We start from the raw sequence: 17,622 nt of genomic DNA on the forward strand, positions 1-17,622 counted from the left end.
TGACCTGCCCACGCAGGATTCGCCCAGGAGGGAAGAGGGAGGGTCTGGAGAAGGGTGTGTGAGGACAGGGATTGAGTCTGGATGCTAGAGATTTCAGACTTAGTATGGGGACTGAGAAATCGGAAAGGAGCCTCCTGGCCCTGGGTACTCCCTTTGTTGGTGCCTAATCTCTTTCTCTCTCCACACCCCCACCCTCATTAAACCAGATTCTGCTTTCAGGAGGCTCTCATAATCACAGTTCACAGCAGCGTTTGCTATGGGAGATGTTACATGCAGCAGTGGCCTTCTAGAAGGGGATTAGACCCAAGTCATCCTGGACAGGCTGGGAACACTTTTCCTGGAGGGGGTGGATGATTAAAGGGATTTGTCAGGTAGAGGGGTTTGTATTACCTAATTAAAGCTCCAGTTTCTGGGTTCTGTATTTGGGGAGGCGGGGAGGAAGGGACTGCTGTCAGCAACCTGATCTCAGGTGACTTGGAGGTGCTGGGGTTTGGAGCTTGACAAATAGTGGCGGGAAAAACCCATTTTTAAGCCTCAAAATCTCACCTGTCCTGTTTTAGAAAGCCCTCAGGACCTGGGTTAGCGAATATGCAGGGAGCCAGGGGCTGTTTCAGAAACCCTAGCCTGTGGATATCCAGTTCCCATCTCTACATCTCTCCGGTGCTGGTGAGGGGAGGGTTGCTGTAGCCGCAGCCTGTGTCGCAGTGCGCAGATGCTGCCTTGTGTGGCGCCCTCTGGTGGCCACGAGCTGTGTATGCATCTGGTTCTTTCCACAGAGGTGATTTCCACCTTCTCTGTGCAGGTCCAGAGGGACCCCTGGGAATGGGAGCAGATTTCAAAACCAAGACAAGAGAGCTTAGGCCAGGCTGTTACTATGTGCTTCCTATACCCACGCACAGGGTAAATACAGGTATTATCATTCATTCGTTTATTCATTCATTTATTCCCCCAATATGTGTTAGGCATCTCCTAGGAAGGCATGTGTAAGCAGAGATGCCATAAAGAGAGCAAGTCATGAGTATGTTTGGGAGACAAGTCTTCCAAGCCCTGCTGCGGGGATGTACTTGCTGGGTTTGAGGATGGGCAAGGAGGCAGCTGGTCCAGCCAAATGAACGTAGGAGGGTGGTTGGAAATGAGGTCAGAAAGGTATCCAGGGCACAGATGGTTCAGAGCTTTCCAGGCCACAGAAAGGCTGTGGGTTTAGTTCGAAGGGTGGTGAACACCATTGGATTTTGAACAAAGGCATGACACAACCTGATTTCTGTTTCTAAAACATCACTCTGGCTTCTGCATGAGGCAAGGGTAGGAGCGGGGAGAACTGTTGCGAGCCCAGGTGAGAGATGAGAGTGTCTGGCACCTGGATTGTTCTTGGAGGAGACAAGACAAAAGATTCAGAATACACTGAAGGCAGAGACAATAAATAGGAGTTGCTGATGGGTTAGTCAAAGGCTGTCTCCAGGGACTGGGGCCTGAGCAATTGGGTGAGGAGTGGCGCTACCTAAAGACATGGTGGAGGGTCAGGCTTGGGAGTTAGGTGACAAAAAGGAGAATTCCATTGGAAGTGCCAAGTTGGCGCTGCCTATTAGAAGTCTAAGTAACGATGTAAGGTACGCCTGGGCATCCTTTTCCTTCTCTCCTTATGTTTCTTTCGTAACCCTCCTGGGTCTCTTTCTCATCAGAGGGCCATGCCTCCTCCCTCTTACTTCCCAAAAGGAAAGCCCTCCCAGGGCAATAATTCCAAACAGAAAGAACAGAGGGTGTCAGTGATCTTCCAGGGCGGAGCCTCAACTGAACGGCAAAGCCAGGGAGGAGGTTGGGATTCTGGGTTCCTCGGACTCTCCAAAGAAGGGTTAGAAGAGGAGAAAAAACCTTTCATCACAAGCTAACAGGTTGCTCTCCATGTGGCTGGACCCATCCTACTGTGGAGTGTGGGATCCTGTGATCCCAGCAGGGAGCGGAGGGACCCTGCCTCCCAGGGTGGAGTCCTGAGTCCTCCCTGTGCCGCCTTTCCTACAGCCACCCAGCGCGGGGAGCTGGGCTCCCATGTCATCTTCGCACCCATCACCCGCCTTCTGCAAGTCTGTGGCCCCCCTGTGGTCAGTAAGCACCAAGAGCGGGCGGCCACCACTTCTCCCCCCCGCCCGTACTGCCTCCCCTATCCTCTGCCAGCCCAGGTCTTTCCTCCTTGAAAACCCTGCTCAGAACTCTCCCCATCTGGATACTGGTTCCATCTCTATATTACAATCCACACTTCCAAACAGATGAATGGGAAGAAAGATAAGGCTACTTTGAATAAAACTCTAGTGAGACTTTACCAGGTTTTTTTTTAAGTAACATTTTTAGCTCTACAGATGCCACTAATAAATTATTTCTTCCTGCCTGAAATAGAAGTCCTGACCCTGATGTGGTACAAATATTGACCCTGAACGGAGGCCTAGTGCTATCAGACTCTGCCATGTCCTGTGCTTGTGTGGCAAGGATGAGGCCACGGGACTCAGACGGGGTGTGAAGTCCTGTCAACGGAGGGCGTTGTAGGTGTGTTTGTGCAGCCCTGGCCCAGATGTAGCTGTGTGGGCCACGGCACTTGCACCCTCCTCCTGACCCTCCGACCACAGCTCTGCTGACTCCTTCCCCGCCTCTCCCTTCCTTTCCCCATAGTGTGGGTGTTCTAGAGACTTCTCTTTTCATTCCGTCTATGCTGCCATCAAGGAGGATCACATTCTTCCCTATGGCTTCAAATACCCCTCCACGATGATGACTCTCAACTCTCCATCCCCAGTCCCCGGCCCCTCTCCTGAGCATCAGGCCAACATTGCCATCTGCCTAGCTGACAATGGACAGGTGTGTCACAGCAGCCCCACAGACTTCCACATCTGCCAGAACGGCCCACCCTGGGAGCTCCATCCCCAAGCACACAGGTGAGCTCACACGCACAGGCGCCACACACAGGCGCCATGCACACAGCACCCTCTGAGTCCCCTGCTCGGCCCAAGGCACCAGCACACTTCCCCTCCCTCTCCCATCCCACTGACCACTGAATCCTATTGGCTCCCTGCGATGGCTCTCTGTTGGTGCTTCCTCTTTGCTGCCATCCTCACTGCTTCATCCCTTCGTCCCTTGTCATCTCTCACCTGGAGAAGCAACCTTCTCCTTTCTGGTTTCCTGCCTCTGTTCTCAGATCATCCATTCCATGTTTTCACTACAAAGTACATTACATTCCTAAGTTATCTTCCTAAAACCTAGGTTGGCTCCTGTCACACACCGACACAAAACCCTCAGGGGTTCCCTTTTGCCTACAGGACAAAATAAATCAACTCCTCAGAATGACATTCTAGGCCTTTCCCCGTCTTTCTCAATGATCCTTCCTGTCTTGCCATGTCTCTCCATGCTGCCTGACCTGGAATTCCTGGGACAGGTGAGATTTCTTCTGTGCTCTGTCCCTGTTGTCCCCTGACCCTGGAATTCACTCATTCACTTAGGCACTTATTTCACAATTATGTATTGAGCACCCACAGTGTTCCAGGCACTGGGAATAAGGAAATATAGAAAAAACCTCAAAATCCCTCCTCATGGAATTTACGTTCTAGTAGTAGGGGAATAAGACAATGAACAAATAAGTACATAGCAAATTGACAGGTTGAGATAAATGCTATGAAGAGAAATACAGCGTGATTAGGTGCAAAGCGGTGGAGGTTGCTGCTGGAGATGGGCTGTCCTGGAGAGCCTTTCTGCAGCGAGTGGACGGATGTACGAAGTAGGGGGTGAGGTACACAGATTTCCCAGGCAGAAAGCCCCAACCCTTGCCTCAACACCTCTTTCAGGCTTTTGGACATTCTCCTTAAAGACACCTCTCAAATCCCCCATCTTTTCTGAAGGCTTTCCTTTTCTTATGCCCTTTTGTACTTTATTCCTGAATTTAAGCTAGTTCATTCTGCCTTAGGTTACAGTCAATTGCTGACCACTCTGCTGCCCTCTCCAGCTCTAGAGAAGGATCTACTTATTCAACTAATATTTGTTGAGTGGCTCTTAAGTGCCAAGCTCCAGGTGCCCCCATGGTGCTTGGCTCATGCCCAGTTTAGTGCTGGGCTGGTGAGTCAGACAGACCGCAGTTCAGCTCCTGACTCTTGCACCTGGTCACTGGCTACATGCTCATTGGCGAGTCACTCAACCTCACTAAGCTTCAGTCTCTGTATTTGTAGAACAGGAATGAAAATAGTACCCACCCCTGTTAGGTCTTATCTGTATCACAGAAGCCTGGAGAGAAGAGTTTCCATTGACCCCTCATTCCCAGGTTCTATTGTGTTTTTCTTAGGAACCATGCCACCTTCTTTACCATTTAACTCTGCGGTCCCACTTTTCTTAGAGGAAGAACTTCTGCTTAGTTCCCGGAAGTTCATGGACCTCAGACAGGGTGCAGCTGGAAGAGAAGGGAAGGGTATGCAGTCCATTGTGAAGTGACTTCCAGCCCTTCCACTGCTGTCCCAGAGACCCCACTGTGCTGACCTGGCAACAACCATGACCTTGGCTGTGACCAGATGAATGCAGGGGGAGGGCCAGCTGGCAGCTGCCTCCACAGCCCCTCTTCACCCCAGAAAGGGAGGCCCGGGGGAGGGGCTGCAGACACCCCTGCCTCTTCAAGTGCACGGCCAAGCTGGCTTGGGGATCTACGGCTTAACGCAGCAGATTCTAAGGGCCAGAGATCAGAGAAGAGAGCAAGTCCTTTGGGGTGTGCAGGACTCTTATAGGACATCTCTGCCTAGACCCAGAGACCCATGGACAGCCCAGCACCACACCGTCAAGGCAGTGAGAAGCTCAGAGTTTTCTCTTTCTGAGTGGCTGGGTCCTCTCCCTCTTCCCTCATCTGGTTTTGGCTTCCCTGGGCACCTCTCCGCACCTCACCCATATCGCCACTGGGTGGCACTGTTGGATGATCCTGGAATTTCAGGAGGCAAGCAGGCAAGCCAAGATTGGGCTGGGAGTGTGGAAGGGTAGGAGGACAGTGTTCTGACGCCGTCCCCTCATCTGGTTATTCCTCGCGCCCCTAGGCCCTTGTTCATTCATAGACTGCCTTCCGTTCACTTTCCCAGGTGCATCTTGTCTCTGCAACACCAGGAAAGTTGCCAAGATGGCTCAGTCCTCTATCTTCCCTTTCTTTCCCCTTCTTCAAAGACAGGTCAGAAAGTACGAATCATCCAGAACCCCAGATCTGAGTTCCCTGGACAAGGCCCTGCTGCCTCTCCAGACCAGAACTCATTCCATTCAACAAACACGGATTTGCTAGCCGATATTTTCCTATCCAATCCTTCACCCACCTAATTCTACTTCCTCAGCATTCTGGGGAAGGCCATTCCTAAGTGATGTGTAGCAGGCAATCAGGCCCCTACCCTGTTCTTAAAGGTCTCCTTTGGGTCCCTTAGTCAGTCAAATGTCCCACAGAGTCCATCATTTTCCCCCATATCTAACTGAACCCTCTCACTGCAGTTTAAACCCACTTTCTCTCCGTAGGTGCTCAGAATTGAAGACTCCCTGAGTTCCCCTTGTAATGACCCATCTTGGACTCAGAGAACATTATTAAGATGCTCTGAGCATCAGGTTTGCACTGTTTTGAATTATTTCAGGATTCGCTTCTAAGTGATTTGGCAGCTCCAAAATTCCTTCCTCCCTTTTTAAACAGGCAGTGAGATGTGATGGGGGAACTGCTGACTTGGGAATCAATGAGGCCTGGGCCCGAATCCCAGCTCTGCCACTTACTAGAGCCATGTGACCTTGAGCAGGTCCACACAACCTCTCTGAGCCTCTATGTTCTCTCAGTAGAATAGTTATAATCAGCTCACTTAGAATACTAGTGGAGCATAAATGAGACATGTCTATTTGTCTGTATGGGGCTCCCATTCCTTGGCTGGGGCAAAGTCGAAGAACAAGTCATAGAACAAGAGGCCATGTACCTCATGTAGTCCAGCTTTCCCATTTTACAGAGGAAGCAGCTGAGGCCCAGCGAGGGGAAATGACTTCCTCAAAGTCACATAACCCAAGGTGGCAGAGCTGGGGCTGGAACTGCCAAGCCGACTGTCTTTCCATGGTATCAAGTTGCTTCTTGTTTGTCTGCTTTATTCCCCTTCTCTATGGACTAAAGTCAGTAAACAGGAGAGAAAAAGGATGTAGCGGTTATAGTAACAATCAGGCCCCCGGCTGTGGACACTAAGGAGATAGTGTGTGCTAGGCTGCATTCGTGGGGCAAGAGCAGTGACGGTTCCCCCACCTCTGGGCTGTTTGGGCCACACCTGGGCCAAAGCTCTCTCCGGTGCGGACCTCTCATGAGGCATACTTAATGAGTAATGCCTACTTAATAAGTAAGGCATACTTAATGAGCCATTCAGAGAATGGCAGGGTGATGCAAAGCCTTAAGCCATGGCATTTTAGGAAGAGGTGAGGGCCCAGGGATGATGACCTCAAAGAACAGAGGCCTTGGGGCTCCTGGTCACTCTCTTCAACTTTGTGAAGTGCAGATGTGTGCTGGGGAGGTGGGTGTAGAACCGTACTTTATGGCCACGAGTGGAATGAAGACCCCTGAGTGAAGGCTTCAGAAAGGAAGATTCCAGGTCAATGAAAGGCAATCAAAAAGTCAGCTCTGTCCAAAATTGGAATGGCCCACGGTGAGAGGGAGTAAGCACCGTCCCTGAAAGCGTGCGTGCAGAAGCGGGAGGAAAGTGAGTCGAAGAGTCCTTAGGAATCCTTGAAAAGCTTAAAGCGCAGAGTGACAGGTGGACAAGATCAAGTCCAGCCCATAGGATGCCTGGATACTCGAGCTATGAAAACAGCACAGCAGAATAGTTAAGACCATGAATTCTGGAGCCTGAATTCAAATCCTGGCTCTTGCCTGGACCAGCAGTGTGACCTTGAGCAAGTTGCCTAACCTCTCTGTGAAACAGGGAGCCACATCCCTCCAGGCAGTCATCCTCTCCACTCTGCCATCCTCTGGGCGATGCTCTGCCCCCTGGCAGTGGCTGGTGTAAGGCCGGCCCTCCTTCTTGACCCCTCTAGGCCTAAGGCAAGAGTCAGGAACAGCCCCTGCCTGGTCCTGTGGTGACTCAGGGTTCTTCAGAAGCAGGGGCCTTCCAGAGATGCCAAGTCTAGGGGCTGAAAGGTAGGGGGAGATGGTTAAACTGTGGGGCGCCACGGAGTCCACGCACCTGCCGGTGTTCACTAGTTCACACACACGGCTGGGCCAGATGCTCTGTGCTCGGCCTGGACCAAACACAGGGATGCAGGCAGAAGACACGCGCCCCTGCCTTCAGGATGCCCCCTGCCCAGTGGAAGACAACATAGGGACAGAGACAGACCCAGGAACTCAACGTGATAACCTGTGTCCCAGACAGCATTCAGGCATTGCCTTAGAGGGTGGGGACCAGGGAAAAGGTCCAGAAAGGCTTGGTGGAGGATGTGACATGAGTTGAATGTTAGAAGAGTAGTCATTGGGGTGATGTGGGGGCAGGGTGTTCTGTGTTGGGAGCCTGGAACCATCTGGAAGCTCATATTTCTTTAGCCCTTCCTGCAGGTGAGGTGCTGAGATAAACACCCTGTGCACATTCTCTCACTTGATCCTTGGAGCGAGAATTAGGCATTATTATTCCCATTTTACAGACTGGAACTCAGAGAGGAAAAATACCCCACCTGAGGTCACATGAGTGGCAAACAGCAGAGCCAGGACTCAATCCCAGGCCTATTTGACTTTAGGTCTTTAGTTAATCTGTGTGTTTTAAGGCAATTTGAGCCTTCAAGATAATTTAATTTGATGCCAATATAGACTTCTGGGATGGGGGACAAAGGGAGGGCAGGGGAACATCAGATCATGAAGGGCTTTGCTTGCCTTTTAGGTCATGCAGTTTAGGGAGCTAAAGCAGGAGCCATAGCAATAGGGAGCCAAAGAGCAGTTAAGAAGTAAGTGACATGGTTGGATTTGCGCTTTAGGAGGATAAGCATGACAACCGTGGGCGGAGAAGAGAGGCGGGAGCTAGTCTAAAGGCAGGGGACCAGGAAAGGCTGCAGTGGCCCAGACCATGCCTGCAGGTGGCTTAAACCAGGGTAGCAGGAGAGGGAGAGGGAGTCAGAGAAAAGTGAACAGATGCCAAGGCCAAGTGATTCATTGGCTGTGGGTGATGTCAGGGTTGGGGGAAGCAAAGAGAGCTGATAAGGACCCCCAGGTTTCTAGTTTGGGCAACAGGGTAAAAGGTGTCCACTCCCAACAAGGAGAATGAGAGGGAGAAGCAGGCCTGTGAAGCGGGGTTGATGAGCCTGCGGCCGTGGAGACAGGCCTGGGCTGAAGACAGAGCACCGCGGGAGCCAGCCATGAGCAGCCCCAGGGAGCAACCTTGCTCTGGACCTTGATCTGACCCGGGCCACCTGGCTCATGGGATTGAGCTGGTTTCCTCTGTGAGCCACCGGGACTCGGTACAGATGGCAGCCATATGCGGTGCCGGCTGGAGAATGTGAACTGTCCCTCTTACAGACAGGGTGTCAGGGCATTCAGAGTTGCCTCTCCCGACATCCAGGCCACGCTGGGCAGCCTGAGTGAGCCACCCTGGCCACAGAAAGAGTCCTGCATCAGAAGAACCCAGAGACGCTGTGGTTGAGGGGGGACACTGCCAGCACGCCCAGAAGCCAAACTTCCTCCACGGGCAGCTAAAGTTATAGGTGGTCCAGGGGATGTGGCCTAGGACACAGAAGGCGTCTGCTCTCACAGTTCATCATAAACCTCTCCCACTTCCGTTCCTAATAGAGAAGACCATGGTGACCGTGCTGAGAGGATGGTCGTGCTGGCGGCTAACGCTTAGTGTTTGCTAGGGCACAGGCACTGTTCTAAGTGCTTTACATTCCAATCACTCAATAGAAATATGAGGTGAGGAACCAAGTCACAGAGCCAAAAGGTGCCAGGCCTGGGGTCAGGCCCTGGACCTGCCAGCACCGACAGCTGTGCTTCAACCACTATGCTATTCTGCCTTTGGGTGTTAACAGCAGGGGCCTGACTGTGAGACAACCAGCATAGTGCCTGACACAGGGGAGTGGCTCCAAAAGGTGAGGGAAGGCCCACCCCCTTCAACCATTCCTTAATGTACTCTTCTATTTGGCCAAGATTTGCAGGACGGTGGGATGAGTGCATAGCAGCTAATTCAGGACAGGAACCAAGGCCCAGGCCTCCATACAGGAGTTCCTTGGAGGCAGCAGGAGTTAATCTCAGAAGGCTTCCTGCAGGAGGCAGCCCTTGACCACCTTAGGAGACGTGTAAGAGGCAGTTCTCAGATAAGTAAGGGGCTGCAATGATGCTCACTGTGCTTCCGGGGGAAGTCCTCAGACGTCAGGCATGACGCACACTGGCAGGGCACAGTCACGACAGCAGTGACGGCAATCACAAGAACAGTGGACTCTTCCACGTGGATCAGGCTTTTGGCTTTTCCAAGTGTGTCCACACATATTCTTCTCTTTGATCCTGACAAATGAGATTGTAACACACTAACAGTGAATGTTAGTTTCCTTCCTTCCTTCCTCCCTCTTTCTCTTTAAACCCTATGAAACAAAGGGGGTGGGGGCGGGAAATGTTATCCTTCCTATTTCACAAGTAAACTGTGGCACAGAAAGGTCAAGTGAGTGGCCTTGGGTCACACAGCTCTGTATGCTAAGACTACAGCCCTGGTCCGATGCTCTGTGCTGTATGTCCCTTGGCCAGGGTGAGGGATGCTGAGCCCTGGGTCTTGCAGATGAGAGAAGAATCACTAGAGCTGCTCCAGCAGAGGGCATAGAGCAGAGCCTTCAGGTCCTGAATCATATGCACCACAGCCCCGACTCCCTCGGTGTGAAGAGTTCATCACCATCAGCACCAACCTGCCTCTAAAGCAGACCTCCTGTTGGGTTGGGCAACCTCCACAGGACATGCTGATATGCCCTGAGGCTCTGCAAGTTCTGCTGGATTGAATCCACGTTCCTGAGACCAGGAAGTGAGCCCAGAGGCCTGCCACTCTGCTAACAGTGGAAGCAAGCAGCAGAATGGAATGGTGATTTGTGGAATCAGACAGTCCAGTTCCATCCTAGCCTCACCACTTACCGGCTAAATTACCCTGGACAGCGACTTGCCTTCTCTGAGCTTCAGTATCTGCATTTGTGAAATGGAGATAATGGCACCTTTCCCACTGGCTGGTGGCAAGGATTAAATCAAATGGTCCATGGAGAGCTGTCAGCCCAGTGCCTGGGTTCACATTCCATGCTTCCCTGCCCTGCTTCTGGTGGGCTAGCGGGGGCTGTGCTGCCACAGTGGGTGGGTGGGTTCGTGGGCTAACCCTCCCAACAGCCTGTGAAGTATCCCCATTTTACAGCAAGCATCAGCAGAGGTGGCAGTCATGCAAGGAGGGAGAGCTGGTCCTCTGGGAGTGACCCCTCTAGAGGCCCCTATGTTCATAAATTGTGGTGGAAAAAACTAAGCCCCTCCCTCCTGTCCCTGTGGTGCTTGGGTGGGGATGGGGGTCGGTGTGGGCATGGACGCACCGTCAAAAACTCCTCCCTTCAATGGCTGTAGTCTTGGAGCGCAGGAACCGACACCTTCCCTGTGCTGGGTGGGGGCCGGTCACTCGCTGTGACGGTCGCCAGTCTTTCCCTCTGCTGAAAGCAGGACCTGGCTCCCAAGCAGAAAACTGGACTGAAGGGGCAGGGAGTGGTCTTTGGGGTTTGACCTGCCCCAGGGAGGGCATCAAGGGACACTCCAGCTGATCTTCCGTGGCCAAAATGGGAAATGGTGACCTTAAACACCTAGGTTAAGCTAGCTGGCTGTCCACTCCATAACTCATTTAATCCTTACCCCCCACCCCCGCGAAGTCATTTTGCTGTCCTATAGACAGATCGGAAACTGAGGCTCAGAGTTGAAATAACTTGCTCAAGGTCACACAGCTAGCAAGTGTCAGGGGTAAGAATTGGGCCCCATTCTTTTTCTCACACAGCATTACCAAACCAAGTGACACCTTTCAGAGCGGGAGCCACAGAGGTAGAGCCCTGAACAACTGTCATGCTTCTTTTTTTAATTTCCTTCTTTGGTTAATTTCTTTCCTTCTCTGGTTAATTTCTTTTTGGCTGTTGTTCACACTTAGATCAGACTTTAAAGGGGAGAGGTAGGATGCCATACCCTGAGGCCAATCAGTTGGAAGGAGGGTCAGAAGAAAATCCCAGAGAAGGAAAAGAAATTTAAAGGCTGCTCATTCTACCTGAGCAGGGACTGTGAGGGTTACAGGTGTGTCAAGACCTCATTCAAGTCCCAGAGCCACCACTCGGTGGCCTTGGGCAGGTTGCTTCATCTCTCTGCCTCACTTTCCTTTTTCTCTGCGATGGTGCTGATGTAGAAATCACCTCCTCGAGCTGTGAGGATTACACGTCCCACTGGGCTAGAGGTGTTTGGCACAGTGACACATGTTAAGCATATGTCACCAATGAGCACAATTATTAATTCTCCCTTGAGAACTTTTCTCTGTCCATGTCTTTCATTTCAACAGAGGAGAGCCAAGAAAATATATAGACATGATGAAATGGATAAGACTGTTGTGCTTTAATTGACAGAAAGACCCTATGTGGCAAGAAGGAGGAAGAGAGCCCTGGGGGCTGGTCGGGCGAAGCCTCTAGAAGGAGTGTGAAGCAGAGTTCTGGAGGATAGTTTGGTGAAGGAGGGGTGGGCAGACTGAGAAGCAGAGAGAACCTGGTGACTGGGCACTTAGAGAAAGAGCCAAAAGCTAAGCAGGAAGCTGGGAGTTAGGAGGGGAGTTTCCTAGGGAAGCAGAGTGGAGAAACCATCATTTGTGGAGTGTCTGCTGGGGGCTAAACTCTTTGCATAAACAGTTTAACCCTCACAACAGCCTGTGAAGTATCCTCATTTTGCAGATGAGGAAACTGAGGTCCAGAGACATGAATGAACTTGCCTAGGACCTGGCAGGGGTTTAAGTCCCAGCCTGGCTGGTTACAAAATACCCAGGTCACACTCAGGTTGGGACACTGCCAGTCCAGCTTCTATGAGGCCCTAAACCAAACCAGTCCTGCCTGGTAGTCATCTGTCATTCCCAGAGGTCACTGAGGTCACTGTCCCCCTGCAGCTCTGGTTAGGCCCCCAGTCTTAAACCATACCTTGAATACTACCTTGATGAAACACTTGAATCCCACAGACCCGGACCCTGTGGGCTCTCAGAGCTTCCATCAGGAGCTACAGGCCTAAAGAGGAGGGTTCTCTGAGCAAGGAGGGCCCAGCAGCAGCCTCCCTGGGGCTAGAGGTCCTCTGCGCACAGGGCTCCGTGTCTGCTGCAGATTGGGCTCAAGGAACTGCTGTTTGGAACAGCAATTCAGACAGGAGACCAGAACTGGCAGGGGCTTGGGGCTGTCACGGGGCTCCCAAGAGCACCCTGGGCCCTCTCAGATCCACCATCTGAGCAGAGGGCAGACTGGGCTTCCCACACATTCTTCCAAAAGCAAAGGGCATCTTCCATCACCCACCCTGGTGTGCCGTGAGCTGCATTCCCAATTCCAGAGCCCCGTGGGCCAGCTGGCTTTGTGAGGTCTGTGAGGGGCCCATTTTGTGAGGAGCTGGCGCTTCCCTGGGGCAGCTGCACGTCCCCCAGCCTTCCCTGCCCCGGCTCTGCGGGAGGGAGTCCAGAGAGCCAGCGCTGCAGTTCTGCCGGTTCCTGCGGCTCGTCCCGGTGGGGGCGAACACAGCAGCGAGTTTCTGCCACACTGCGGCCCGCACCTGCTGCATTCCCCTCTGCGAAGCCAAAGCTTTGGCTGGGTAAGAGGCGGGTGGGAGGCAGAGCTGGAGGAGGGGGCGAGGCGGCGCTAGAGGGCAAGGAGGGGGTCTGCAGATTCTGTCTGGCAGCATCATGAGAATAGCAACACATTTCCCACGGGTCTGGATCCCTTCTCGGGCCTGGGAGAGCTGCTACTGATTGTTTCCTCCTTGGCTACTTCTTACTGTTGGCAGGAGTCTCTCATGACCGCTCCTCAACTTCTGCCCCCGGTGCCCCGGCCCTGGCAGCACTCAGCTCAGCCCTCCACGAGGTTCTGGTTAGTAAGCTGAGCTCTGCCAAGGGATGGGGTGTTTTCCTCCCGGGGAGGGGGCCGAGGCCCGGGGCCCCCACTGAGCGGACAGCCCGGTGGCGGCGGCGGGCGGCGCGCCTCGCCGCCTCGGGCCCCCGCCGGCCCCTTTAATTCGAGTTCGCTGGCGGCCAGGTGCGGCGCTGCGTGGCGCGGTGCGGCTGCGGGCGGCGGCCGGGCTCTCCTTACGCGCCGCCGGCGGGACTGCAGAGCCGGCTCCCGGCTGGCCGCCCGCACCCCGCCGCCGCCGCCGCGGTTCCGCCGGCGCTTGCGGTCACCCAGAAACATGGAGGCTCCGGGTGCCCATCGGGAAGGGTAAATGGGTGTCGGGGCGCTCGGCTGCGCGTGCTGCCTCCCCCCGCCTGGGCTGCGGCGCCCAGAGGGGCTGCGGGGCACCGGGCGGCGCAGCCTGCAGCGCGGCGAGCTCGGGCTGAGTCCGGGGCGGGCGAGTCTGTGCCGACCATGGCTGCCGGCCCGGGCCGGGGCGGGCGAGGGGGGCTGGCGTCCAGCGGAAGGAGAGAACACGGAACGGGCTCGGGGACCCTCCGGGCAATGCGCGGGGCGGGGGGCGCAGAGAGGAGCTGGTGGGTGATCGGAAGTGCAGTGACAGCATAACCATGTCTGGTAAATAGAGCCGGTTGGTAGGACCCATATCACTTGCGACGGCCGGGCAGCGTTCCCCCCTCCGGCTCGGAATGAAAACGGCTTTTCGGCAGAGAAGGGCTTTTCCGCCTCCCTGGGGCCGTGGGCTGCCGGGGTGACCCCGCTCTTAGGAGGAAGCCAAGATGTGGGGCAGCAGCCTACTCCTCACCCCCAGAGTTTAGGTTCCAGTGTTTTCCGAAGGAGATCGAGCCTAGGAGCTCCCTCGGATCCTAGGGGCAAAAGAGCTGGGCTGCGCTCGGGCCCGCCGCTAGAGCCCCCTCCGGATCGGGCAGGAGGGGGTTAAGGCGGCGCTGACTGCCGCGGCCAGCTGGTGGGTCTGATCCACTCGCGCGGAGCAGAGCGCGGAGCGCGCCTGGCGGAATCCCGGCCGGAGCCCGGGGCGATGGGGAGCGGCCCCGGACCCCTCCCCGCCCTGGGGCCGGCAGGATTGGGCCGGCAGGGGGCCAGCCCGGAAGCCGGCTTCCTCCAGGCTCCCCCCTCTCGCTGCTGCCAAGCCGCCTCGAAGCCAGGCTGACTGAGCCTTGGTTCTGCGCTCACTGCCGAGGAGACGACGTGAGGGATTTTCTCTTGGGGAGAAATCGGTGGTCGAGCGCCTGCCCAGTTCAAATGCCACCGCGCCCGGAGGGAGGCCTGCAGTTTAGGGATCCCTGAGGGAGAGTAAGTCCTGGGACCAAGCCAGCCAGCTTTTGGAGATCGACCTTTCTGTGTGAGGAGTCTCCCTAAATGAGCTCTGAAGGAGTGTGTGTGTTGGGGGGCCAGAGTGGGGAGGAGCCCTTCTTCTCCCAGGACTCTGCAGAGGTCAGAGCTGGAAGTCAGGCTGCAGCATAGGAAGCCCTCCCCTTGGGAGATGCTGTGTCCTGACCTGGGGGTGGGAGGCTTTGCGCAGAGTCCCTCCTGATGGCTGCAGAGGACCAATGGGGCATCTGGCTCAGCCCGGGGAGGCGCCTGGAGGAGACAGGCCCAGCCAAGTCTGAAGGCTTGTTCCCTGGGAGAACATGCTTCCAACTGATGTAAGCCTGCCCAGAGGAGGCTGGGAGGCTGAGGGATAGTTCTCAGGTGTGACACCAGAATGCAAGGTGGGCATGGAAGAGAAGCTGCCAGCGCCCTCCTAAATCTTGGCACCAGCTGCCCAAAAGCCCTGATTCCACCTTGTTTTTTCCAGGCAACGTCACACCTCCTGAGGACAGCCAGGAGGACTCTGGCTTTTGCTGAGCATTGCATCTTGCCTCCTTCCTTTCAAAGGCTCCAGACCCAATCTCGGCTGTCCTCCGTGCCCTTGACCAGGCATCCCACTGCCCCTCCAGCCCAGCCCAGCCCTGGAGCTCACCTCCAGGACCTGGAGCCTACCCTCCTGCCCAGAATGACTCACCATTATTTCTAGCTCAAGTGAGAAGACGTGATGGGGAATCAGGCTGCCTGTTTGTGTATCTAGGATTCCTGCAGCATCGGATCAGTTCTGCAAGGAAGAGAGCTGCAGATTCCTGCCTTGCCAGGTAAATCAATCTATTGTTTAATAACAGCCATGTGTAGAGTCATTGGGGTGTGGGCAATGAGAGAGACCCAGGCCCAAGGTCCACCACTGCAAATACCTCCCAGGGTGCAGGTATCTGCAAGACATTAGTTCACTGCCTGGGAGAAGGTTCCCTTCCAGCCTCTGGTATGGGGCTGTGCTCCATGAAGCCTGTGCAGTGCAGAGGGACCTGTACCAGCCACCTACCCCCAGTGCAGGGCATTCCAGAGCTTTCTTGAGAGACCACCACCTGCTCCCCTGTCATCCCCAGCCAGGCTACGAGGTGAACATAAATCTTACTTTTTTGTGGTGGTGGTCATATTTTTGAGCTTCTTGGCTGAGAGATGAGAGAGAAAAAGCAGCAACCCAGGTCGAGTTGCCAATGCTGAGTGGTCTTATGTCCTTAACCGCCTCTGTCTTTCAGCCAAGCGGGGCTATCTCTCTGGCTCTCAGAGAGACCTGGGGGCTCCCCTGCAGGAGCGCAGGCCAATGCTGCTGTGTTTCCTGGGGCCGTAAGCAGCACCCTGAGCTCCCTGCCGCCAGGCAGCTAGAAGGCGTAGCGAGAGGCGCTTCTCTTGGTTCCAATTATGACAGTAGCCACCGGAGACCCAGTGGATGAGGCCGCTGCCCTCCCTGGGCACCCGCAGGACACCTATGACCCAGAAGCAGACCACGAATGCTGTGAGAGGGTGGTGATCAACATCTCAGGGCTGCGGTTTGAGACCCAGCTAAAGACCTTAGCCCAGTTTCCAGAGACCCTCTTAGGGGACCCAAAGAAGCGGATGAGATACTTTGACCCTCTCCGGAATGAGTACTTTTTCGATCGGAACCGCCCAAGCTTTGATGCCATTTTGTACTACTACCAGTCTGGGGGCCGGTTGAGACGACCCGTGAATGTGCCCTTAGATATATTCTCTGAAGAAATTCGGTTTTATGAGCTGGGAGAAGAAGCAATGGAGATGTTTCGGGAAGATGAAGGCTACATCAAAGAGGAAGAGCGTCCTCTACCCGAAAATGAATTTCAGAGACAGGTGTGGCTTCTCTTTGAATACCCAGAGAGCTCAGGGCCTGCCAGGATTATAGCTATTGTATCTGTCATGGTGATCTTGATCTCCATCGTCAGCTTCTGCCTGGAGACGTTGCCCATATTCCGGGATGAGAATGAAGACATGCATGGCAGTGGAGTGACCTTCCATACCTATTCCAATAGCACCATCGGGTACCAGCAGACCACTTCCTTCACCGACCCTTTCTTCATTGTAGAGACCCTCTGCATCATCTGGTTCTCCTTTGAGTTCTTGGTGAGGTTCTTTGCCTGTCCCAGCAAAGCCGGCTTCTTCACCAACATCATGAACATCATTGATATTGTAGCCATCATCCCCTACTTCATCACCCTGGGAACAGAGCTGGCTGAGAAGCCAGAAGATGCTCAGCAGGGCCAGCAGGCCATGTCACTGGCCATCCTTCGAGTCATCCGGTTGGTAAGAGTCTTTAGGATTTTCAAGTTGTCCAGACACTCCAAAGGTCTTCAGATTCTAGGTCAGACCCTCAAAGCCAGCATGAGAGAATTGGGCCTCCTGATATTCTTCCTCTTCATCGGGGTCATCCTTTTCTCTAGTGCTGTCTATTTCGCAGAGGCCGATGAGCGAGAGTCCCAATTCCCGAGCATCCCGGATGCCTTCTGGTGGGCAGTCGTCTCCATGACAACTGTAGGCTATGGAGACATGGTTCCAACTACTATTGGGGGAAAGATCGTGGGTTCTCTATGTGCAATTGCAGGTGTGTTAACCATTGCCTTACCTGTCCCCGTCATAGTGTCCAATTTCAACTACTTCTACCACCGGGAGACAGAGGGAGAGGAACAGGCCCAGTACTTGCAAGTGACGAGCTGTCCAAAGATCCCATCCTCCCCTGACCTAAAGAAAAGTAGAAGTGCCTCTACCATTAGTAAGTCTGACTACATGGAGATCCAGGAGGGGGTAAACAACAGTAACGAGGACTTTAGAGAGGAAAACTTGAAAACAGCCAACTGCACTTTGGCTAATACAAACTATGTGAATATTACCAAAATGTTAACTGATGTCTGATTGAACCCTATTAACATACTCACAGCTCAATGGAACTAATGCAGATATTGCATAATAGCCTGCATTGTAGTCAGTGTGTCCTACAGTGTGTATCTGGTTCTGCATGGAAAGCAATAGTCGTGCAAGTGACTTTTGATCTTTTGATTTTTGATTTAGAACACAGAATATGTATCCATGGCTTTCATGCAAATCTTCATCACCGGCTTAGGGGTTTCCAAAGATGGGAGTCACCTATGGAAGCCAGGATTTCAGAAG

The 17,622-nt window shown here is 53.8% G+C and overlaps 1 protein-coding gene across 1 annotated transcript; it reads left to right on the top strand.

Annotated features, from left to right (window-relative positions):
- Positions 1-15,867: 15,867 nt before the first annotated feature.
- KCNA2 (potassium voltage-gated channel subfamily A member 2) lies at positions 15,868-17,367 on the top strand. The gene has a single exon (XM_061186194.1). It carries the CDS (start codon positions 15,868-15,870, stop codon positions 17,365-17,367), a length of 1,500 nt encoding a protein of 499 aa, XP_061042177.1.
- Positions 17,368-17,622: the final 255 nt, after the last annotated feature.

The sequence above is a fragment of the Eubalaena glacialis genome, chromosome 3, assembly GCF_028564815.1.
Source record: "Eubalaena glacialis isolate mEubGla1 chromosome 3, mEubGla1.1.hap2.+ XY, whole genome shotgun sequence".
NCBI classification, from domain to species: Eukaryota; Metazoa; Chordata; class Mammalia; order Artiodactyla; family Balaenidae; genus Eubalaena; species Eubalaena glacialis.

Coding starts and splice junctions, on each gene's coding strand:
- KCNA2 (XM_061186194.1), top strand. CDS start 15,868: ATGACAGTAGCCACCGGAGACCCAGTGGATGAGGCCGCTGCCCTCCCT.